The sequence below is a fragment of the Lissotriton vulgaris genome, chromosome 1_1 (genome assembly GCF_964263255.1).
Source record: "Lissotriton vulgaris chromosome 1_1, aLisVul1.2, whole genome shotgun sequence".
Taxonomy (NCBI): Eukaryota; Metazoa; Chordata; class Amphibia; order Caudata; family Salamandridae; genus Lissotriton; species Lissotriton vulgaris.
Window position 1 is genome coordinate 797,803,892 of NC_141685.1, and position 26,367 is coordinate 797,830,258.

At 44.6% G+C, this 26,367-nt stretch overlaps 1 protein-coding gene across 1 annotated transcript in view; it reads right to left on the bottom strand.

Moving 5' to 3' along the window:
• Positions 1 to 26,367, bottom strand: part of PAPPA2 (pappalysin 2) — an 853,188-nt gene that overhangs the window by 306,488 nt on the left and 520,333 nt on the right. The window contains exons 12-13 of the mRNA XM_086956586.1: positions 8,092 to 8,227; positions 7,644 to 7,860 (exon numbers count right to left, since the gene is read on the bottom strand). Coding sequence (XP_086812712.1) covers positions 7,644 to 7,860; positions 8,092 to 8,227 — 353 coding nt within the window. The remainder of the gene's footprint in view (positions 1 to 7,643; positions 7,861 to 8,091; positions 8,228 to 26,367) is intronic.

The following is a 26,367-nucleotide window of genomic DNA, read 5'->3' on the forward strand; positions in this document are numbered from 1 at the left end:
TATTGGAGGGCAACATAGGCAGATGCATACAAGCGCTGAAGGGCTGTATGGCCTTTTGGGCCACGCTGCCACTGACGGTCACGGGACGCATCTCATTGTTGAAAATGATAGCCCTGCCGCGCCTACTCTGTTTCTTTCGCACCCTCCCTGTTTGGATACCTAGGGCCCTGTTTTCACAACTGAAATCCCTGGTGACCTCCTTCATATGGGGGACGGGCAGACGTAGGATCACTCTGGCGACCCTCTCCCGCCCAAAGGACGAGGGTGGTTTAGCGGCACCCGATTTTGAACTCTACTACTTGGCTGCACAACTGCAGATCTTTACACAGGAGATAGCGAGAGTATATCGCGGTCCGGAAGATGAGAGGGATAGGGGCACCCCACGCCACATTCTGGCTTATATAGCTCTGCAGCAGAGGATAGCACGAGGAGATATGACACCCGAAGAACGAACGTTCAAGCTTTGTTGAGACCGCTCTCGGCGTCGGGCGGGTGTGCACCACCCGTACGCCCCGGAGATACCCTTAGGGATGTTAACAGCACTACCCCACGGGGGGACTGGTCCCAACTGCAGAGCTGGGAAGCAGCAGGAGTACAAGTGGTGGGAGACCTCTATGACGATGGAGCACTGATACCGTTTCAGGAATTGCAAGAAAAATATGAGCTACCGAGAGGGGGCTACTTGCTGCACGCCGCGGTAACTAGGGCTATTCAAGCGCACTGGAAGGAGGGGCTAATAGAGCCAACGACAACTATGGCCTGCCAATATACCATGATGGCGTCCGGAACCTATAAAGCGGTGACTTGTTTGTACTCGAGAATGCTCCGCGAGAATTTGCCACCGCTGTCGGCGCTGAAGGCCAAGTGGGAAGCAGACCTGGATAGAGAGATCCCGGAAACGGTTTGGGAAGGTTTAGTGCGGCGAGCCAGGAACAGCACGAGGAACGCGCGCTTTCAGCAGATCCATTTTTATGTGCTACACAGGGCATATTTAACACCGGGGAAAATCAAGAAATACTTCGGTGCGGATAATGCGGGATGCCCGAGATGTGCTCTCGAGGGAGCAGAGCTGGTACACATGCTATGGTCCTGCCCTGGTCTCAGAGAATACTGGCGGGAGGTGGGTGACACTTTGTCGGAGGTGACGGAGAGAACAATCCAATATGACGTAGCAGTTTGCTTATTGCACTGGTTCCCCCACACGCCTAAAAACAAAACAACGAGCAAATTTATTGACATTGCCTTACTGGTAGCCAAGCGGGAAATTACAAGAAACTGGAAGGCGAGAGGAGGTCCCACACACAGGAGATGGGCCGCAGAATTCTTGAAATGGTCCGCTTGTGATAGTACGCACAGATATCAGATGGCTCGCCGTAAACCAACGGATAGGGCACTGGACACGGCGGCGGTTTGGGAGACGATGGTTCAAGCCTTGAGAGACAGTGCGCAGCAGGGGGAAGAGACAGACTTGGAAAACACAGAGGTAGGCCCTAGCGCGGAACCGGGGACATCGCAAAACTAGACCGCATTTGAAGGCGACTCCTATTAGCACCCATAGTTAGGGAAGAAGTGAATAATCCGGAGTGGATGGTGGACACGTAGGGAGGGGGAGGGAAGGGAGTTGGGGGGATTTTCAGGGGGGGGGAGTTTATAGAGTAGACCTTCAGAAAAGCAGATGAGTTCATACTTTAGAGGGAGGGTTACACCGACCACACAGAACTGAACAAGGGTGTATCGCCGCCCGACCTCCGGGTTGTGGGCCGAAAGGCTGTGTAAAAGAAATGAAGGCAAACGGAAAAAGAGAGAAGTGAACGAAGTAACCCAATGTAACTTATATGACACTGTAAATCTGCAATAAAAATTATGTTTTTTAAAAAAAAATGGATTTGGGGGTTATTTTTATTTTGTTTCTAATAATGGACCACCAGGTTCAGGACTGCCGGGGTTTCTCAGGTGTTCCTGACCTGAAACAAAGTGCATCAGACTGGTCACTGTGAATGGGGTCAGTTGGGCCGTCGGTGTAAGGTTTCTGCTGTAGGAGTCAGCAAGGGCACCTCAACTGCAAAAAATGGCAGTCCCCTTGATCCTAAATAGAGCAGGAATAACATTAGTTTTGGCAGACAGGACACTCTGCCACACACATTTTGTGGTTGAATGCCCTGTCTGCCAAACTCAAAATTAGGCCCTACGATCTGTTGCTGGGGACTGAGCTGGCTTTGCCCTCTGAACCCTTCCAGAGACAGCCTATCTGTCAAAGGGCCAACTGTATGTCCATGTGAGAAGGCTCACTCTATTTAGGGCATCCCTTTTGGCATGCATTTTTCCTGTACAGGTACACCATGCGAGACGTGGTGCACCTGCTCAGTAAAAATGCGCAATGGTCCCCTGAGAGTGGAAAACAGTCCCTGAGCATCAGAGCATACCTTAGGCCCTTATCTTATTCATGGCCTGGGGACACTAAATAGACACTCACAAGCCAGAGCCTACACCCTAGACCCAATCAGTAAGGCATAAACTAAGACGTTAATTCTAAATCCATCTGCAAAATCTTAAATGTCAAGGTTCAAGTTTAAATGGTTAGATATAACCCAAGCCTCTTAAACCTAGCTTTGGAACTTTACGCCTAAACCATCTGCTAAAGCCACCAGATTGACACCTTAAGTACTGAGCAATACACTGTAGATTAAAGCTCTTAGTTAAACTTCTAAATCCTTATGTCTACTCTAACAAACTCTGGTTTTAAACCCTTACATTTAAAGCATCAGTTGAAAGGTCCATAAGCTGAGTCCTGAATGCTGATGCCTAACCCCTGATATAGAAGCCTTATTTAAACACCTAAACCTGTCCCCCTAATATATTATACCTACATTGTCTGGTCTTGCAGCCCTAGGTCTAAACTCCATGACTCAATCTAATGCTCCAGACATGAATTACTAACCTAAACCTCAAAACCTGCACCAGAGTTTAAGACTCAACTCTGTAGTCACAAGTATATGGCCTATACCTTTTTCCAAACCTCTAAGTTATTCCTTAAACCTAAGCTTCTATGTTCAGGTCCAGACTTAGACACCTATGGATTATTAACCCATCTCACTAGATCTAATCCTGACCCCTTTAATCAGAGGAAACACCACTAAGCCTAAGCCAATACCAGGACAACCTATCCAAAAACCCTAAGCCAGAGCCACAGCCTCTAGCCTAAGCATTGCACTGTACTTTACACCAAACCTGTTAAGCCTCTTAAGCCTAGCTCTGATCCTATACTCCAAACTCACAACCCTTACGCCTATAACTAAACTAACACCCGTTTCTAGAATTCTGGAGCCTCATTTATGAGTTTTTGTTGCAGGTCAGCGCCGCAGACCTTCCTGCTGTGGTGCCCTACGGCAAAAGAAAAGGGCAGGAATGCAGAGTATCTATCAGATATGGAATGCGTTGTATCTATCAGATACAGGGCATTCCTGTACTGCTGGTGCACAATAGGCTGCCATGCGCCAACACAGGCACCTTTGCACCATGTTGCAAGGGTGCATGAGATGCGGGGAGGATTGTTTCAGTGCAGGAAGCAAAACCTTCCTGCACAAAAACAATCATAAGAGGCTTTTTCCTCTTTCTATGTGTGCTGCATAATGCAGCACACATAGAAAAAAGAAAAACGAGGAGAAATAAATATATTTCTCCTCATTGTGCCTCCCTTACACCTCCACTGGGGAGGCATACGTTGTTGGCGCTGCTTCAGAGTAAAGATCTTTCATAAATCTGGGGCAGTGCCAAAAAGCCATTAATGTTGCTGGGAACGCCCCCAGCAACATCCATTGTATGCCCCTTTAACGCAGAAAACTGCGTTAAAGGGAGCGATATTTACAAAGCGGCATTAAGCCAAATAAAGTGGTTTTGTGCTGCCTAGTAAATATGGAGCAGGCTTCTGCGCCACCAGATTGTCCCAAAAAGTCACGTACCTGCAGTGTTACCTCATTCATTCATGGGACCTTTAAACCATCCCCAGCTGGCAAAATCTGAAGGCACACACAAGCTGACCCCTTCACCTTTGCAGCTAATGGGTAGAGGCAATGTCCTACAGTGATGGAGCCCAAATCCTTCTTTAAAGGGTTTCCTCATTTAAGAAGACTTACTAACATTTAAGTACTAGCTAAAATAAATTACAACACCACACTAACAACACAAATCTTGAGTTGGGAGCAAGAAACATACTTATCATACAGGAGTTGAAGGAGTTGCCTTCAATCTAGATGCCTTGCCTGTCTAGGTTCATTCTTACCAGCAACAGTCAGTGAACTGAGCTACTGAGCTGGCCAGAAACTGGTAAAGGTAAATCCTCCCCTTTTCTAACATTTAAATTCTCAGTAACAATTATGTGGGAGGAACAAAAGCCTTACTTTTAACTTTGTTGTCACAAGTCCCTTTAACATTTAGTTTGTGGATCTTTACAGACTCTCCAATAACTAGTGGCTGGGCGCTTAAACCCCAACCCTTTATGTCCCCCTATCATTTAAATGAGACCACTATTCACTCCATGACAATTATTTGAGGGCCCCATGTACATGTGTTAAAAATTATTTCTGGGCCTCCAAAATACTTTTCTCTCGGACCCTTAAAGTTGCCCCAACACTTATTTGTGGGGAAATGCAAACCCTACCTTGTACTTGTGAAACCTTCAAACCCCTCCTCCCTTATGCCTGTGTCCCTTAACAACTCTCCAGCATTTGTAAATGGGCCTCCTACATAGTTTCTAATGTGTCATGTAGATTCTCTTTATGAAAAATGTGGTTGCTCGACATCACTGTCTCATGCACTCTCGTTCATCTGTTGACTCAGCTCATCAGCTCACTCACACATCAACGTTTACATCCACTCACTATTTAACTCACTATGTGAATTTCCTTTTTCTTTATGGTCCCATCACTGTACATTGTCTCGTCCATGAAGTCCTGGGAGGAGCTAAATATGAGCATCTACCAGAATAGAAGCCCCTCAACTATGAACCACACAAATCTTCACAGATGCAGGAGTACCCCCATATATCCACAGATGCAAAGGTAACTGCTAATCAGATAAGACAAGCAGTGTAATTTGTAAACAGAAATGAACACAGAACATCCACATTATACATTTACAAAGCCAGCAAAGGCCATTATTTCTAATGTGGAGCACTATATTTAAGCATTCTTGCTGACTGACTAAAACAAAAAGTGATGGCCAACCCATCTCGCAATAGCGGCATGCCAGACCTCCTCGCACTTTAACTATTTTCTAAAGGCAAACCTCCACAGAAGGGAGTTCCTTTGGAAACTAGAAAATTGAGGTTCCCAATACACTGTCAGGTTTTTTTCACAGTGCACAGGGACATTTTTAAAGATGTATTGTCTGGTGCTAACATGGTGCACATGGCTGCTCCAGACAGGGAAAAGACTGGCAGGTATGGCATCAGAATGGCAACCGAAATGCTATTCTCACCAGTGTTTGAACTTTGCAAGTGTTTTGCCAACAGTGGAGCTGGTGGCGGGCAGGGCAGACGGAGGGCCTCATTTATGATGCACTAACGGCACCATTGCGCTGCTGGAACATCACTTTTCTGATGATCTGGTGGCGCAGTGTGCCACAGGTATATATATGAGGTTTCCCTTCCTGCACAAAAGTCATCATCAACGCAAGGCAGGCACACTTGCATAGCATCCAATGGTGCACCGGCACAGGGGAAAAGGACATCTAATAGATACAGTACATTCCTGCCCTTTTCTTTTGCCATAGGCAAGCGCAGCAGCAAGACCTGCTGGGCCGCCCCATGGCAAAAAATAACATAAATGAGACCCTGAGACAGAAAGAAGGGTTAGGCATCAGAATAAAAGTGGTTCCCATTAGAGAATCAGATAGCTAACAAATTGCTGGCCCACATTTGCAAACCAGAGCAGTTTTGAACTTGCAAAGGTTCACTATATAGGTGTTCTAGAAGAAATGGGAGACTGCGTGCATTTGTGCTTTCTGCAGCTAATGTGTGGGATAATATCAGGGAAAACAAAGATAAAAACCAGCCTAGTAAACCATAAAATAAGCCCACAAACAGCCAAGGAAATGCCCCACACCCCGGCCTATCAGACCGGCCCTACGAGCTTTGCCAGATTGCCCTAAAGGCAAGTCAGACCCTGCTGTCCGGAAACGCACATACGTTGCACTTTAAATTGGACAAATAGTGCAAAAGATGGGTGGACGTCACAGCCTACAATTGTTGTCAGCTGTTCTGTTTTTTCTCTAAATGGAGCTGTGTTTCATTTACAGAGATCACTAAATCTGCTCTTGAGATGCACAAAAGTGACTTTTTTATGGCCATCAAAGGTCTGGGGTCTACTATGATGCTGCACAGCTCCTCTCTATAAGTAATGTTTGTTTTTTAATAAAGCTCTTAAACTTGAGGGTTCATCCAAATTGTTTTGGTTGGGTATTGCATGGCCGACAATGCAAAACCACAAAACCACCCAGTCATTTTATGTTTTCCAACATACCTTCAGGTACTATTTTCCAGCCTAATCTAGCATAGGTTAAAAAGTTTAACACTTAGGGAATGATTTATGTTTAGAGGGTGCTACTCTATTATGAAAGTGATGGGTATCCCCTCCGCCTTCTTACAAGTGCCATGGGATATCATGCACCTATAATGAGGTGGATAGGATATCTGTCACGTTTCTGACAGTAACCGGTCTTCCAATTACTAAATCAGGCCCTAAGTATCTGTCATCTTTCTCCCTCCTTGCTAGCTTGTGACCCTTTTTAAGTGGCTGAGAGGCACATGTTACCTTGTAACTTTCTGTGGCAATAACAAAGTAACATCTGCATCTCTTCCACATGAAATGTAGCAAAGAATAGCAAAGTGCAAGAAAGATTGTGGCAGTCAATCGTTCATGTTCAGCTATTAAACTTGGAAAAAAGAGATAAAAATTACATTTGTAAAAGGTGTTGAAAGATACTGGATATTTCTGTATTTTATATTGTTGGCATTAGAGAGACCAAACATAGGTTATATATAAGTTCTACCTAAAAAACTGATCTTCAGAATACTGTATTTCTAAACACTCACAATTTTGGTAGAAAAAGTATGCAGCATACATTGAGATACAGTGATTTACCCAGCAGTTCAGGGCAGTGGACTCTTACACCATCATTTGACACCTTAGCCAGTAGATCCCATCACCAACTCCTGGCAAAGGTGCAATGCAAAGCTATAAGCACTGGAGTAGAGGAGTGCTCATGGGATTGCCACAGAGAAACAGAGTCTGTCACTTTTAAAATAGACACATGGATGCAGTATCTCTTATCTCTAGGATAGGATGGACTCTGGGGACGATCGCAGGGTCACAGAATCATTAGCTTCTGTAACAGCGAGAGTCAGATGTGCTCTGAATCACATTTTTTTCCTTTTGAAAGAATACCTTGGGGGAAGGCACAGGGATGCCAGCCCATCGACACAGAGGTGCATTCCCAAAAAAGACTCTAAAATATCATCACGTCCAACGTCTCCCCATAAATGCTCCCTCTCTCATTTACATTTTGGTGAACCTTTGGACTCAGACAAACAGTTTCAAGACCAGAGACAATCTTCAGATGGCATTGCCAACCTTGCAGCTGCTTACCCTAGCCTCTCGTAACTACCAGACCCCTCCATATCTGTACAGTGGTTAGGAACAGCTGGACCGAGGTGTGTGGAGGTTCTCAAGGCTACTGCTGAGATGCCTACCGAGGCAGAGGAGAAGTTGAGCAGCACGGAGGCAGTCCGGTAGAAGGGGAAGCTCAGATTGTGGGTGACATTGAGAATCAGCGGGTTCCTTTGGCAGGACAATGTATGGGTTCCTAAGCAAAGAGGAGGAGAGAGGACAGAGCCGTTAGCCTTCTGGGAAGGAGAACCATATATTGCCCAGAAAGATGCTGACATTTGTGAGTGTTGTACAATTGTGTTTACTTTCCTACATGTATTGAGAGAAAAGTGTTAAATGAGAATGTGGTATCAGAGCATGTCCCATCGTACCCACCAAAACATGAATAACGTTTTCACTTAAACATGGAAATCTACACTTGACTCACCAATTGAGTGGTTGTGTCCTGTCACATCAGTCAGATAAACTGTCACCGTTGGTCTTTGCTGGTCGCCCTGTACACTTCCATCGTATGCCAAGTAAAGGAAAACAGAGGTCGCAACTCCAGGCCGATCGAAGCACACCTTGTTAACAGACAGGAACCATAATAAATTAAAGGTAAGGAAAAGTGAGGGGATAGGAAGGAATGCATAATTGTGTATATGTAATACATGGGAACCTGCAATCTGTGTATAAAAGCTGTTCTCTAATTTCTTTATTACAGGCGACTTGTGACATATCTAGACTCATTAATAATTAAATGACTTAGTTGCTCAAATGTAATAAAGTATTACAATAGAGTTGAGACCTCACAATGTTTCCTGCCAGGGGATGTACGACATTACAATGCATGCTTTTACATCGCATGCTTTTACAACGCAGGTTTTACAACGCATACCATTACAACTCATAGTGCTTTGGGGCACTGGATAGTGAATAGTTTAATTTACTATTCCAACTCCAGTCCCCGTGGATAGTAGGGAAGGTGTTGGACTGTAAATTAAACCTATTCCCTATCCTAGAGCACCCCCAGCGCAATGCGTTGTAATGGTTTGCGTTATAAAGTTGCGTCATAAAGGCACTGCGTGGTAAAAGTTGCGTTGTAAGCGATGTTGTCCCCTGCCAGAGTCAGCAGCCAAAGTGAAATGAAAGTCACAGATCATAAGTACAGCTGCAGTTTAAACAAGGCAATGAAGAACGAAAAACGGCTTTTCATTATTATGATCTGTGCAGTGATCAGCAGAAAAGAGATATTTACGGCAACATGTTCATTTTTTTGTTTGCACAGCATGTTTATTAGAGGAAAAATAAAATCCCTCTGTCTTTTTTTTCACCTTCTGAGCCTTAGCTCTTTTTAAATCTGACTTACAATAAACTGATTCTAGTTTTTCTTTTTGCAATAAATTGCTATTTTTGATGTGTTTCATTTCACTCTAGATTCCATGTGTATCCTCCCTTTCTGCAGCCATACTACCTTTTTCATATGAAAGAGAAAGACCAAGTATTAAGTGGTTTGTGGGAAGGGTGATGGTGTGTCCATGTACTGTGAGAAATAAAACAATTTCTGCAGTAGATGTTGAGAATATTTAAATCCCCTCTGAGTTTGCTCACTTTACAAAGGAACTTCACCGTCAGCCTCGTTCCTTACATGGTCACAAAACTCCTCAGTTACCTGCAATATCATTATAATGTCTGGTGTAAGTACTTCTTCCCATGTATAATCTATCCCAGCCCATTATAGGTTAAGAAGCGTATGGATACAAATGGGTTCAAACTCCCTTCTCACTTGAAGTGGCGAACACTGTGGCGAGTACAAGAAACCATCATACCAGACTCAGCAAATATCATGGAGGAGATTCCTTCCGCGACAGGATAATAGTTATATGTAATATCACATCTAAGTCTACCTCTTGAAGTAACCCTCTTTAGTAAAGGGCAATAGCAAAAAGATTATAGTGACCAACCATTTTCCCCTCAAGAGCTAAGTTGACCCAGCAATACCTAACATACCAGCAAGTAATGCCTCATAATCTTCATATCATTGGCCTGTTACAGGAGAAGTCAATGTAATCAGTACACAGGGAACCCATTTTCACTGAGCATCTTTGCACTTACCATGAGCTATGCAAAACACACTACTTCGCCATCACAAGACTGTCCCTGTGCATGCAAAGCCGCACACCATGGATGCCTGGAAAAAATCTGGAGCTGCAACCTCTGCCTTGGAATGCTGAATGCACTCATTGGTTAGCAGATACACTTTGAGTGATTCTACTCATATTTGTTAACTACATTAACAAATATTTGGGAGGGATTGTGAGAATTTGGAGAAAACATGTGAATTATGCAAAGCTAATCAGAACATGAATATTTAACAGATGTAATAAATCAGTGGATCTAAAGTTGGGGAATGAAACTGAAATACTATAGTTTGCTGGTAAGAGATTCCCAACTAACACTAGCCACAGAAATAACCATAGCAGACACATTCAACAGTGGGAATGGGTGAAATATTCCTACAACAATGCATGTATCCTGATCTCAGCAGAGAAAGAGTTTTATCAGCAAAAGAGGGGTAATATGGGGGTGCCATTGAGGGAAAATAGCCATGGCTGGAAATCAAAGAACCAGGAATCAGCCAAGGATTTTATTGGAGACAAATGTCTCTATCAGCTCAAGTTCCTAGCTGCCACACCTGGAGGGAGTACAAGCAGTGATTAATTTGAGCCAGTGATTTTCGGTGCTCAACACTAGCACTTAATTGTCAACACCTGGACTTATGACAGCCAACCACATGGCGGCACTGTTTGTCCAATTATGTGATGTACACAACAGAATTTGTTTAATATTTCTATATACATGAAGAATGACTAAAACCTACCACCCAAAGTCATAAAAATTGCTTGGTAGGCATGTATTTGTCATTTTTAATGTATAAAAAGTCTGATTTGTATGAATTGTCATTAGTAGCGCAATGGGTGCGCAAGCTGCTGTGGTATCCTGACAAGGGCACTTATTTCTTTACAAATTAAGTGCTGAGTACAAGTCTTACACTCAACATTCTAATGACTGAAAGATGTGTGACAATTTGACACTACATATTGACCCACCTAAACAGACACATGGCATTATTTAATTGCAGTGATGAGCCATTCAGGGTGGAAGGAAAAGATGACGGTGGGAGGACAGAGGAATTAGATCAGGTTCAGGATCAGGAGATAGAGGTGATGATAATATCTTAATTAGCCAAGAATGAGTAAAAGAAATCAATCACAGAGCTATTTCTGCTTGAACCTCCTCCTCAGGTGTCCAACAATTCTTCAATCGATAAATTTTGGCAGAATTCTTCCATCAAAATGTGGATGATCAGTTACGGGTAATGGTGAGCCCACATCTCTAGAGGATGATGGAGCTCTTGATGTCCATGATCATCTATGGATAAGGCTCAAAGTGGGGGTCATCCTCACATGTGTATTTCAAACTGGTGTGTATTTAAGCTCCTTGTTATTATTTCCACTGCCTTGCATGTCTGATTTGATCCGCATACATCTTCATCTTGTCTTTTGTCTCACAATCATGTTATGTCACTTCTTTCAAGATGCAGTGCATTTCAGAGGATTCTAGAAGAAGATGAGAACTGAGCTTTCAAGTAAATAGCAGTTTAGACAGTCATGAGGTGCAGGGAGTCAAGATAGTCTCTCACAGGCTGATACAGCAAGTCCATGAAATGGGAGTGAGATATTTGGGCAGTGTGCATGGCTTTCTATAGTGAGGTCATGAAATTAACCATAATTCGAATGACATGAGGACAAAGTGATATAATCTTGTGGTGATGAATCTCTGTGTATTCTGCAAATTTTTAGAACTCTCTACCTCGGATAGGTGGTCCATTGTTGTATATAAAAACTGTTGGAATGCCATAAGTCAAAAAAACCTTATGCAGGGGAGAAATCAACCACATCAGCTGATGTCCTAAGAGCTGCCATGACATCAAAAATTAAGCTATCCCATTTAGAAGAAATTATTCACTGAACTATGGGGCCAAAGAAGTAAATAAAACCTTCATCCTAGATTTCTCCCAGCAGTTCTGATATGGAGATAGGTTCAGAAGGACTGGCTTTACCAAGGCTTGGCAAACAAAGACATTGCCCTCTCCATTGGTTTGTCCGTAAATGGAAACCACGCCTTCTATCTCAAAAGTCTCTTGGGTACCACCATTCCCCAGTGTCCAACGTGAGCCAGTTCAGCAACTTCTCGTCACAGAGATTGAGGGATAACAAAGCAAGTTCCCATGAGAAACAGACCGTTTCTGGCTCATACAAATTCACATTGCGCTTGTCGGAAAGCAAGCTGCTCAGACACTAGCGCACCTATGTAGTATGTCAAGTTCATGCTGTCATTGTGAGTGAATCCATTTCAGCAACGGCTTGAAGAATGGGGTCTTCTTAGAAGGCTTTGACAATGTCTTCTTTGTACAAGGCAGCAGACCACACCAGATAACATAACAAATGTACTCCTTTGTGATCAATGACATAGCAGCGGAGTTGGTAAGGGGGGATGTGTGTGAGAAAACTGGAAGGATTCTGATATATTGTTGGTTTGTAGATGGTGTTGAGTTAATAATCTTTAGCTCTCAAGCCCCATAATTTAGTGCAATGGGGGTGGGTCTCTTGGCCTTGCCAAAAATAGGGCAGATTGATGATGAGTTTCCTCAGTGAAAGGCTTCCCATGTACCAATAAGTGTAAATACTCAGAAGCCCATACAAGGCCCAGCCTTTCCTCTTCAACTTGGAAGTATAAACCATGCCATCTGCTTTGGCAATGTGGAGTCTGATTGTTTCAGAAGCAGTCTGATACCATTGAGACCATTATTAGGGTTGACCTTCTTGGTGAGGCCATGGAGCGGGATTACTTATTGAAGCAAAATCTTCAATATATATCTGGCACAATAGCTCACCATGCCAAGGAATGATTTGACAGTTAACACATTGTCAGTAGTAAATGCTGAGGTTGGGACTTCCTTCTTGTTGGGGCCTGGATGCATACCATTGTTAGGGAAAACGTTTCTATAAAATTAGAGTGAATATTTCAAAAGTCAAATTTTTGCTTTTTGAATGAGAAGTTCATTTCATGAAGGGCACCCAAAACCTTAACAAGGGTGTTGGCACATTGTTCTTTAGTATTCCCAAACACAGGAATGTAATCTCTATGTTTCAAGCAATTTGGTATGTATCTGATAATTCTCTTAAACACTTCCTGGAAAACCTCTGCTAATTAGGACACATCAAATCTGAGTGTGATGAGCATGGGTACATAGCAGAAAAATTCTTCAAGCTCTAGCATACAATTGCCTTTATTCATATATAACTTAGATCAAAAATTGGACAACATTTAACTGATCAATTATGTCTTGGATGCAGGGAAGGAGATGCATCTCTTACTATATATCCTTAAATGGTTGGAGCATGTCTGCCCAAATATGAATTTGTCCAGCATACTGCATCTTGCACACAGAAATCATGGGTGAAACTCTTCTATAGGCTCTATGACTCCTTGATCTGATTTCAGGTTTAACTTACTCTTGGATGTAGAAAGTGATACCCTGAAGTGATAAGCCACCAGCTTCAATAATGTGCAAATGGATGTTTTGATACTACAATTTGCCTATTCCACTAAATAGATTTAGAAATAAAGGGCCTGAAGTTAGTTAACTGCTTTAGAGATTTCTATGAATCCCTCTATTCCTCTGAAGAAGTCTAGTTCAATGAGATTGCTGAATTCCTACATTATAGTCGACTCACTAAACCTATGAAGGAGCAATTTTACTCCATTACAGGAACCCATAAGTTAGTAAGGTGATGTTCGCCAAAGAAGAGTTGAAGATAGCTAAGTCCTTCAGAATAGATGGCTACGCCCCATTATTCCATAAGACCTTTGCTACGTAGCTTGTGCCTGACCTATCTCGTAGGTACAACAGCTTTTCACTAACTACCCAGACACGATGTCACAGACCATTACATCAGTGATTCCAAAACTCTGCAGGAACATAAATTGTGCAGATTGTACGGTCCGATTTCCTTGATGAACGTGAACATTTTCACTGGTATGTTGATGGACAGATTGTGGAAGGTTATGCCCAGACTGACAGAACCAGAACAGGCGGGATTCATCCCTAGGTAGAGTGATAGCAAAAACACCAAGGCCACCCTGCATCTAGTGGACAATGTTCAGAGGACAAAGAAGGAAGCTTTCTTGCAGTCTTAGACACTGACAAACTGTTTGATCGAGTCCTGTGGCCCTTTCTCAAAAGAGACACTGGTACCAGTTGGCCATGGATCAAGATTCATTCCGTGCTGCTGTCTTTAAGTCTTAGGTGACGATAAGTGCTAATGGCTGCACCTCCTTCTGTTTTAATAGTGGCAGAGGGACAAGACAGGGGGGCCCTCTCTCCCCATTCTGTTTGATCGGATGTTAGAACCCTTGGTCATCAAGATCAGATCAGGTTCGGACTGCCTTATTGTTTCTGGTCCTGTTATACGGTATGGTGAGCTGCTTTTTTACTGTTGATTTCCCTGATACTGCCACAAACATTTCCTGGGAAGTTTTGAGAACAGCGGTCCTCAATGCGGGCAGGCAGCTGTGCTTGTCCGAGTGCGCGCTTAGTCGAAAGTGGCAGACATTTTTAGTGATGAGCCACGGGGTCACGTGATACAGGCAGCAAAGGGGCCCTGTGTGGCTTCAGGAAAATATGGCCGCCATCTTGGAGAGGTGCAGATACACTTTTAGCCTTAAGCTACCTGGCATGCTGGTGTATACTTGGAAGTGGCAAGTGACATAGGAGTGATAATGGATAAGATGACAGCTCTCTTGAATTGACAAAATTCTGTTATTTCTTTTTTCCTCCCTGTTTTCTTCCTAACAGGCTGTTGTAATTTTCAAACCAAGCAAATTAATTCTTTAAGTCCTGAAGATGATCCCCTTATATTTTGAGCACGGGATCGAAACGTCGACTCCTTTTGAGTAGACATACATTTAATCAATGTATATTAATGTATGTATGTGTTACTCCAGGGAATAGTGCCAATCTTGACTCAAAACAGTACCCTGTTTGCTCACTTTCCTTGCCTGACACACTCTTTCCTCTACTACTTTCTCCTTTATCCTTTTCCAGTACGGTACAGGACTGTGCCCTACTGCAATGAAATGTTTTGTTGCTAAAATATATCTTGAACTTTATTAATTTACCTGATTAATAAATTCCCTGTCCGGCTGGACAAGGGAGATAAATATATAGCAGCCTATTGTGGTCTATATAACATTATTGTATGATTTTGCTTAAGCTTAGGACTGCTGTTCTAAAAACTTAGCTGATACCCATGGTCCATAGCTACCCACTGGGTCCCCCTTGTTCTTTCAAAAAACAAACATTTCCTGGAGCAAGCACAAAGGTATGCAGTCTCCCATCCCTTGCAAAACTCCTGGAGAGAGTCTCTTTAGAAGTTCAAAACTGCCCCTAATTGCAAATGTGGGGCACTTTTTCAGCTATCTGATTTGTTACTTGGGCCGCTTTTATTTTGATGCCCAGTTTTAGTTCATGTCCCAGTCGGACCCTGGATACCAGAAGGAAATATGAGGAATCTGCCGGGGGACAGTCTAACAGATTATACATATTTATGTAGACAACTTTATGTTGATGACTACTCACCCAAACAGCACTCCACCAGCCTTCATGGTAGAATTAGAATTATATGGCAGAGTTTCAAGATTCCAAGAGAATGTAAATAAATCACTGGCCCTAAACCCGTCACTCCCCCATGAACAGATAACAGAACCTAGACAGTAGTTTCCCTTTCAATGGTAAGATACGTCTGTTTCCTATTAGGAATTCAGATAGGTAATACATTACCCAGCACCTTACAATACACTGCTCAAGTTAGTGCGATTAGACACACAGACATTGCATATGAGAAGGTTTTCATGGATAGGTCGTACAGCGGTCATAAGATGATCTCACTGCTGAGCCTTCTCTGGGGGTTTTTCATCCTTCTGCTCCCAGCAAATTGATCCATCCCCCACCAATTAAAGAAATCACTAGAAAAGTTCATCTGGCCAGGACAACACCATAGAAAAGCTTCCCGGGTGCAGCAAAATCCTGTCAGGAAGGGGGTGATTTGAATGTCCAACATAAAACAATTCTACTAGACCTCCCAAATTAGATATATGGTACATTTGACATAAAATGAATCTGAAAAACATTGGTGCTTCATGGACCATACGGTATCAGGAGTCTTTATAGGCTAGGTTCTATGCACACAGAGAAACGACAGTTCATGAGCATGGGGCTGCATTCATCCCCATCACCAAGGTAACACTTGTGGTTTGGGATAGCTTATCAGAGAAAGAAGCCCTTATGGAACTGGCCCTTTTTTGCAGGGCTATCTCCAAACATTTTCTTTCCTCCTGTGGTTTTTCTGAACTGTTTTTGTTGGTTTTATGACTCTGGGCACTTTACCACTTCCGATCAATGCTAAAGTGCATGTGCTATCTCTTGCAAACTTGGTAAGATTGGTTTACACCTGTTTGTCATATTTAATTTACCTGTAAGTCCCTTGTACAGCGGTATCCCATTTACCCAGAGCCTGTAAATAAAATTCTACTAGTGGACCTGCAGAGCTGCTGTGCCACCCACCGAAGTAGTCTTTCAACCTTTTTTCAGGCCTCTGCCGCTGCAATGTCTGCATGCGCAGTTTACTGCCAAAGTGACATGGCATTTAAAGTGGTTGCCATGTCTGAAACTCCCCCTTTACTACATATAAATCACCCCCAAGGTAGGTCCAAGCTAGCCCTATGGCCAGGGTGCTGTGTAGGTAAAAGGTAGGACATGTGCCTTAACTGTGTCGCATGTCCTGGTAGTAACAAACGGCCAATTTTGGGGCATATTAACAAGGAACAGGGAAAATTAACACTAAGGGCCCTTAGTGTTCATTTTTTGAACGCACGCTATCGCTGGATAATATCGCCTGGTTATCGCGTTATTACCAACGCTAACCGCCTAGGCGATAAAAAATCCAGCGATAGCGGCATTTTCGGAGGTTATCGCTGGTAATGCAGCGATAAAACTACAAGGATAGGGATATCCTTGTTGAAAGCCCATGGTGGGCTTAGCCATGTAATCCACCTACAATTAGATTACATGGCTAAGTGTGAAAATTAGCAGACGTAAAAAAGCAGGGTTAACCGTGGTTAGCGCTGCTTTTTTTTGTCTCTAACAGGGTTAGCGTGAAGCTCGATAATAGGAGAAATGACGCTTAGCGAAATTTCTCCTATTATTTGTAAGGAGCTTGAAGGATATCCTCTTGTTGACAGGGAGCCAGTGCAGGTTTCTCAAGTGGGGGGTGATGTGGCCGTGGCATGGTACGTCGAGGATCAGTTGTGCCGCGGCGTTTTGGATGCATTGTAGTCGTTTAATAAGCTTGGTTGGGGCTCCCGTGTTTTGGGGGGAGTCTGCTGCTGACGAGCGACTGTGTGACTGTTTATTTACTTATTTATTTAATTTCTTCTATAGCGCAGGATTCGACCCCCGAAAGGGTATCTCCGCGCTTTGCTCGCTGTAAGTGTCCGACAGTGCCTTTGGGACATGCAGGTGAGAGTCTAAACCTACTGAAAAAGATGCGTTTTGAGTGCTTTCCTGAAGGAAAGAAGGTTGGTGTTATGTCGCATGTCAATAGGGAGTTTGTTCCAGAGGGAGGGACCTACATAGGAGAGTGCTCGGCCACCCTGCCTGGCTTTCTTGATGAGAGGTATTTTTAAAAGGAATTGACTGCCAGAGCGCAAAAAGCGTTCTGGTGCATAGATTTGAAATTTCTGAGTTAGTTAAAAGGGACCGGATCCAAAGAGACTCTTGTGTATGATACAACAGATCTTAAACTCGATCCTCTGATGCACAGACAGCCAATGGAGTTCTTTCAGGAGTGGCCTGGATGGTGTTCTCGGGGGGGGGGGGGGGGGGGGGATTGAGAACCAATCTGGTCGCGGTGTTTTGGGCCACCTGCAGTCGGTTAAGTACATTTTCATTCGCAGAAATAAGAAGGCCGTTGCAATAATCCAACCGACTTATTACGAGTGTTTGGACTAAGGTCTTTCTGTAACTGTCTGATAAGAAGGGAAATACCCTTTTTAGGAGCCCAATTGTTCGAAAACAGGATCCAGTCACCAGATTCACATGTTCGTTTAAAATGAGGTTGTGGTCCAGTCGCACTCCCAGGTTCTTGACTGATTGTTTTGGACAGGGAATAGGTCCTAACTCCAGAGGCCACCAATCCGGAGACCAAAGGAGATTGGCTTTCCCAAAAAGCATAACTTCTGTCTTGCCCACATTACACTGGAGACAGTTGGAGGTCATCCAGTTAGATCCCGCTCTCATACCCTCAGCAAAAAGGTTCTTAGTTTCTGGGGTAAGAGTCTGGAAAGGAAACAGGCGCTGGGTGTCGTCAGCATACGACGACACCGGGGTAAACCCATATGTTCTCACAATGTCAGCAAGGGGGGCCACATACATATTAAATAATGTGGGGCTTAAACATGAGCCCTGTGGACCCCCCTTGGTGAGTTCCCTGGAGATGGAACGATAGAAACCCAAGTTGACAGTTTGTGAGCGGCCAGTAAGGAAACTCTCCAACAGTCTTTCTTGCATGCGGAGGGTGTTGAAGCAGGAGGAGGAGACAGCGTTGACTTGCTTGGTCATTGAGAGTGTTGACTCAAGGATGATTCCTAGGTTGTATGCTTAGTCTGTGGTTGGGGCGCTGCCCCCAGTGCCGTCAGCCACCAGGAGTCGCCCCAGGCTGAAGGGTTGGAGCCGAGGATGAGGACCTCCATTTGTCCGAGTTCAGCTTCAGACGGCTGATCTTCATCCAGTCGGCGACGGCCTACATTCCTTCATGGAGGTTGGCTTTGGTGGTGATGGGGTCCTTGGTGAGGGAGAGGATCAGCTGAGTGTCATCGGCGTAGGAGATTATGTTGAGGTCGTGCTGTCGGGCTACATGTGTGAGCGGGGCCATGTAAATGTTGAACAGCGTTGGGCTGAGGGAGGATCCCTGGGGTACGCCGCAGATGATCTCGGAGGCTTTGGAACGGAATGGGGGAGGCGGATGCTCTGGGAACAGTCCAGCCCGAACTACCAAGCTATGTCTTCCCTGGACTGGAAACAAGCATCCTGGGACCGGTTTCAGGTTCATAACCCTCATCAGCCAGGCTATCTTGAATCCAGTGGCAAAGTGAGCAAGGGACCCACGTCTGGGCATACCCTACCAATTTAGGATGAAGAAAGCGATATCAACTGTTGTTTAGGTCGAGCGTCAGCGAAGGACCTATTGTCAGCAGTTTCGGGGGAATCTGAGACAGCGTTCGGGCACTCGCCTCTGCTGTCTCAGATTCCTCCTCGAGGGCGTGCACGGCGCCGTGCACATCCCCTGCCTCCCATTGACATGCTCTCTCAATAACACACAGGCAAAGTCACGCATGCGCACACACATTCCCACGCGCACACACTCACCCCCCCACCCCCACACGCAGGGCTTACAATCACACACAAGCGCAGGGCTTACAATCACACACAAACGCGCACACACACACCCTCCCAACCCCACTCACTGGGCACACGCAGGGCTTCCATCACTGGGGTAGGCGAGCACCGTCAATGTGCCCCGACGCCCCCCCTCACCGGGTCTGTTATACTCCTTTTGTCCTGTTCCTTCCTGTGTCCAGACTCGGCAATCCGCTCCGTTGTTTCTCCGCCCCTTCCTTCCTTCGTGCGTGTCACGCCTCTCCTTTCTCCCGGCTGGAAATCCGATTTGCGTGTCAGGCCTCGTTTTTTTGTTTGCTGCCTCAAGACATATTACATCTCCATGTCTGCAGCCCCCTCATATTCCTTCCATTGCTCCAAGCGTTACACAGGGAGTGAATGCATCAATGGGAACTGAAGCAGAGCAATGTTGCCTGAGCTTCGAGGCATTTAGGCAGAGTTGGTGGGATTTAAATGGCTTGTTTTTATTTTTATCCTTTTGCCAAAGGGGACGCCATTAAGCCGCGCTGATCTAAGGGCCGTTAACATCAACCTCTGTGACATGTGTTATTCTATCAGCCAATCAGAATAATATTGATGATACCTCGCTGCAGGACAAGGAATGCATCTTGGCGTCACTCAACATCAAGTCTATGCAGTTTGATGACAGCATCGGGGTCTTGCAGGCTAATTCCCAAGGTAAGCACTGCCCTGTAATATGTTCCCGCCGCCCCTGCAGGGGACAGCAGCTGACAAGTAGAATGTCGCTCACTCTGGGATGCAAAGAGCCTTCCATCCATTCACTTGACAGCCAAACTCGTTGTGAAGGGTGTTTTTTAGAAGGTTTTTTTTTTTGCGCAGCTTTCCGGATATTGAAATGAAAAGTCGGAGAGGAGCTCGCTGGAGCCAGCAGCACAGATGATTCTTTTAACTTTCCTGTAGCACATACTAAACTCTTTATCCATCTGCTGTGAGACCCTTTTATCCACAAGGCCAGTTTTCAGAGCTTCCAACTCTCAAGGGTGTGTGCAGTGCGAGTCTGAACAGCACATTGCTCCTGTCTCAAAGTGTTCCTCATCTCCTGCTCTGATATCCTACCTCAGACACTCCACACTCGTGTTACTTGGGCCTGACACCTACATGACTTCAAACAATGCCAAACAAACAAAAGATGATGGGCTAACTGCTTGTAGTTTGTCCAACCACTGGTAATTACTCTGGGTACTATTTCAACCCATCGTTTCTTTTCCCACTATTCCACCTCAGTTCGGACCCAGACAAAGTTGAGTTTATGTTAAGTTAAGTTTGAAGATTTATATAACATAGCTTATCACCCCGTGAAGGTATCCAGGCGCTGTCCATGGGCACAAGGAGATTAAATGATTTGCCCACAATCACAGGATGTGGCGCAGACTCTGAGGCTCAAAGCTGGATCCCTAGCTCCCGAGTTGGCAGCTCTGGGCGCAGCTTCACATCCTCTCCAAATGCAAATGCAAATCAGTTTTGATCCTGCTTTGAAAGGAACAGTCAAGTCTGAACTGGCAGGCCATGTCCTCCCTGAACAGGAACACAACCACCCCAAGACTTGTTTTGCCCATATTGGGCCTTTTCAGTCAGATGTTGCTTCGTTCCAGCGGTACAGCGAGTACAGGACCCATGTCCAGGCATACCCCTGCCACTTAGGGTGGTACATCAAACACACAGTGCTATATATGGTAGGGTCTAATCTGAGGTGGCATGGTGGACAAAAGAATGAGAGGTTGGAATGCCACTTAGAGCGATTGTCGGTGGTTAGATTTATTGCAAGCATTCTCGCACAACTGTTTGTGTATTTGATATAACGCCCTATGTGTCCAAGGGTATGATCAGACATAGGTCCCTTGCTCACTGTGCCACTGAATCCAAGTTACACCCATCTGAAGAGCCCCAACCAGAGCAAAACCGGTCTTGGGTTGCTCGTGTTCTAGTTCAGAGCAGACCTGGCTTGGCAATTCGTGCTGGACTGTTCCTGGTGGGGTTCAGGGTGAAGACTGATTTGCATATTGCTGCGTCTACTCCGAGATGGTATGGTGGGCAAAAAAGTGATGGGTTGGAATGTTATTCCAAGTGATTGCCAGTGGTTGGACTTATTGTAAGCATTCTCCCATCACCTTTTGTATGTTTTTCGGACAATACCCGTCATTTGCTATCACCAAAACAAAACTGGAGCTTCGTCTTCTGAAAAGGTCCTCGTGCCCAAGCTGCCTGTCCACGTTCCCTCCCGACGCAGCCTGGTGAGCGCATAATCATATAAATTCATTGTTGGCAATAGCCAACAAGAGGTTTTAATCATTTGTCACTTAAAAATACTTTTTAGTCTGCTTTCGGTAGCACTAGTTCTCATCGTGCGTCCTCTTGAAGGTGCTTTGTTGTTGCAAAGCAAAATTAAATGCTGTTTCCTTGAAGACCACATAATAATGAGGTAGAAGCATAAATGATTGAAAATGAGACTACAGGTAACACTGGCGAGGTGGTTAGTCAGAGTGAAGAAAAGTCTACCAAACTTGGTGGGTGTGGGGAGATGCTTATTGGTTTCAGGTTCGGTCCTGTGACATCAGTAAGCAGGCAATCCAGTGCGTACAGCAACACAGTCTGAATGTTACTATGAATGATGGTTGCGCACCTGTGTGTGGAGGGGAATTATCACCATAACAGCATGCTGAAGATATTATGGCGATAAATTGCACAATGCAAGCATGGGCAACCACAAAGTGATTAATTGATGGTTAGTTCTAGTACTGACTTGACCATAGTATCATGGTACTAATTTCACCACACAAGAATATTCGGTCATTGTGCCTCCTATTTCTAGTTAACAATCAAAGGCCTGCTTCTACAGATCAGCCTTCCTAAGGGTTGTTACTTCAGTACATCAACTTTCTTACACTTTTGTCTGTGAGCCAAGTTGGCGGTATCAGGGTGAAAAGTATGTTCAAGCTCAAGAGAGGACCTGCAGTTCTTTGACTGGTCCTTGCATGTCAACCTCTCCCCAAACTACTCTATAATGAAGATTTACACCAAACAGCTCCAACTGTGTAACCAATTGAATCAATCCCATGTACCACATTACTTAGAGAGGCAATGATCAAACTAGTAAAAGGGTTGTTGCCCATGTGTGAACAGTTCACTGGGTTAAGAGCTTGATGCTGAGATCGAAAGACATTTTCAGGAAAGGCCGAAATGGGCTATTGTCCAGTGCCCACACCTTCCGAGATGCCCCCTAAGAAAGTGATGTTTTTCTCTTTATCTCTTGCCCATATCTGCCTGTTTCCCCTCTCTCTCTTTCTTTCTCCCCTACCACTATCTCACATTATCACTCAGCAACACCACAGCACCACTCAGCACCACCGCAGCACCACTCAGCATCACCACAGCGCCACTCAGCACCACCACAGGATCACTCAGCGCCACCCCAGCATCACTCAGCACCACCACAGCACCACTCAGTGCTACCCCAGTATCACTCAGCACCACCACATTATCACTCAGCACCACCACATTATCACTCAGCACCACCACAGCACCACTCAGCACCAGCACAGCACCACTCAGCACCAACACAGCACCACTCAGCACCAACACAGCACCACTCAGCACCAACACAGCACCACTCAGCACCACAACAGCACCACCACCACAGCACCACTCAGCACCACCACATTATCAATCAGCACCACCACAGCATCACTCAGAACCACCACAGCACCACTCAGCACCACCACAGCACCACCACAGCATTACTCGGCACCACCACAGCACCACCACAGCATCACTCAGCGTAACCCCAGGTTATAGGTGTCACATTTACGAAAGTTATAACTATTGGCATTGTAAATGACAAAGCTATTAATTTAGCTATTTTCAAAACCAACACATAAATAAAAAAATTGTCATTTACAAGACCAATAGCACAAACTTTCCTAATGCGAGACCTATTGCATTGCAAATGCTTGTTTTGCATTTGTCACCCAGAGAGGGACGGGTATGCTCAGACGTGAGTCCCGTGCTCTCCATGCCACTGGAATCAAGCTATCCTGGCTGATGAGGGCTGAAAGCCCGAAACCGGTCCTAGGATGCTTGTTTCTAGTCCTGGAAGGACCTGGCTTGTCAGTTCGGGCTGGACTGTTCCCATGGGGCACAGGGTCAAGACTGATTTACATATGGTTGGGTTCAAACTGGAATGGCATGGTGAGCAAAAAAACGATTGATTTAGGCCTAGATCTCTGTTACTCGGGTGAATGTATGACATTGTTCTGCATACTGTCCATCAACTGTTGTTTTTACAGTTTTAGAAGTAGGCATTTCTGTATGCTTATGACTCTTTGTTCCCATGCTGTAGTGTAGTTCCTAGTTTCCCACTAGGCCCTGCGCATTGGAATAACATAAACAGTAGTATCGACGTGGAACTGCTTATATTCCAGGCCTCCACTGACTATGCTAAACTTAATTGGGTTGTGTTACCAACTAGCTCAGAGGTCACTGGAAACTTTCTTCTCTGCATAGGAAGTGATCAGCTTCCCTGGCACAGACAAGAAGGGATTCAGCTTTCCAACAACCGTGCAACATGACAACTTTGCTCCTCAGATCAAGAGTCAATCTCTAGGGTCGTGTGAAACAATAGACATGTATTTCACTCAGTCAGTCTAGTGCAGTTTACTTTCACGAGATGTAGAGAATAGAGAGACGGGCGTGTATCAATAAAGGGTTAACATTTATTGAACGGTCTTTCTTCTCGTACAAGAGAAATGTATTGCCACAATTGCAATAATTGTTATTATAAAAAGTACGTACAGTAAGATAAGTATTGCGAAATAGAACTGTAAAAGCATTGATATGGTTTCTTAGCCATACAATGGTTTAAAAGTAATAAAACATATATACAGTCATATATACATTAGGCTAACATACTCAACTGGTGCTTCTAACTAAGCCTACCCCAGTGTGCCTGACCTAAGCCTAACACGTGAAAAGGGGAGTAAGTAAGTAGCTTAAGTTAAGTTGGTTTTGCCAAGGTTTGTTTCAAGAATTCTCGTCTAAGGGTTTAGTCAACACCATACCTCTGAATAGAATGATGGAGGATTGGTATCTCCTTCAGGGGTCTCTCTCGATATCCCAGTCACCCGCGAGGGTAAACCGGAAGCGCCGGGACTGGATTTCTCTGCACGAGAAAGGCAGCGGCTTCTCTTCAGCGCGTCGAGGAAGGAGGGGGGACAGCGTCCGCGGGCAGCTGGAATCTGCTGGATGTCTTCGCAGAGGGACGGCTGCTCGGCTCCTTAAGCGTACTGCACCATAGGTCGCGCTTTAGCGGCGATAATGGTATCAGCAGCTTCACCACCACAGGATAGCAGGCTGCAGCGACAGAGTGCTAGATTTACCAACACAGGGTCATGCCGGCAGCTGGCATCAGCAACAGGCAACGAAGATTGCTTAAGGCAACGTTGGTAATATTTATACCTGACAGGTGCCGGGTTTGACGCAAGTTTGCTGGACATAAGACGTCAATTAAAGATGTCACTAGGAAGTGATAGTTATCAGTTGCTCATTAGAGTTCCATTACTAATCAAAACATAGCAAGCGGGGATTTCCAGGTTTGCTAAGTTTTTATCTTGTTGAAGAACTCGGAGTGTTATCTAGGAATATCAGATAGTGACTGCTGCTCTGTCATTGCACTAATTGGTCGCAAAGGAAGTAGCAGAGTCATGCTGGAATGTGGCTCCGTTCGTGTGAGGCCAGAGATGACTTTTCAGAAAATCGCACTTGAACGGTTATGCCAATATAGGGAATAAATGGATTTATAGCCGAATAGGGGCATAAGGTCACAGTATCGATCAGGAACCTAGATAAACACGCAACACCCACTCCACGGGTTAATGTCCATCAAAATTACTAAAACTAAGCAATTAGATGCATGTGTAACATTGCCCACCCCAAAATACATAAATGCATTCGAAATAGGCGTACTTGTAATACATGGAATTTAGGTACTGCACGTTTTTTAAAGCATTGTAATCATTCAAAAATTATTGCATATGAAATCAATGAACGATTATGCATAAAGAATTACACATGAAGTATCTCTGACAGAAGAAATGCGAGATAAATCATCACATAAAAATGCATGTAATAACATGTGTGCTAGAGGCTGGTGTAATGTTGTTATGTCTCTAGATGTGTTTAAAAATAGAAGTGTGAGGCTTCTGTTCTCTAAGAATAGTTTTTACGTTAAGCAAAGAATTGTTCGTGCCAAAAAAGGTCAATATTAGAAAAATTGTCCAATTCAAAGAATTATTGCTTGAACGGCGAAAAATATAAATTTCCAAAGCTTATTGCAGTTTTTGTTGATCCAAACTGAAGGCCGAATTCAGAGTTCATGGGAACACTGTGTGTCGGAAAGCTTCTAAAAGTTATTGTTTCTCTGTGGGTGAGAACATCGTATCAGACAGGCTCTCAAAGAATTGGTCTACAGATTCAGGTGATAGTTCAACCAAATTAGATAGCGCTGTAACTTGGCAGGTGTGAGAATGATTGCTGTCATTGAAGGCAGGACCAGCAATGCTCACAGAACGTTGTACCTGGATGATGTTGCTTTTGTCACTCGCTCCACTGTTACCACTTGGCTGTAGTACAGGAGTCTCCACGAATGCCGTCATCAGGATTGGTAGCCGCTGGGGACAACACAATGCGTGAGCCGTTATTGGACTGAGCAAAGTATCGACGTCCATTGGTACTGCTGATGGAAGTGAAAGACAGATGTCCAACACGCATTCATCGCCGCAAAGCATACACCGTAGCACAGGTAAAATGCAATTTTGCCATATTGGTCTGAATGAAAGGAACCAGGTCATGTTTAGATCTCCCAGCCTGGCCAATCCAAGGACGTTAGTTATCCTGTCCCGGTAGCGCATTGCTAGGATTGTCTCTTCCATTCCCATGGGAGCTATGTCTGAGCCGAGGCTTGCCATAACGTAGCAGGAGGGTCAAAAATAGAATCCCTGCGATGAGTCCCAAAAATAATGGTATGCCGCCAAAAATGGAGTGCACAAAATTAGGAAAGATTCCCAAAATTGCCTGGAAGGGTGTTAGCAGTCCCGAAAAGACTGTCTTAAATATGCCTGGGATGCTTGT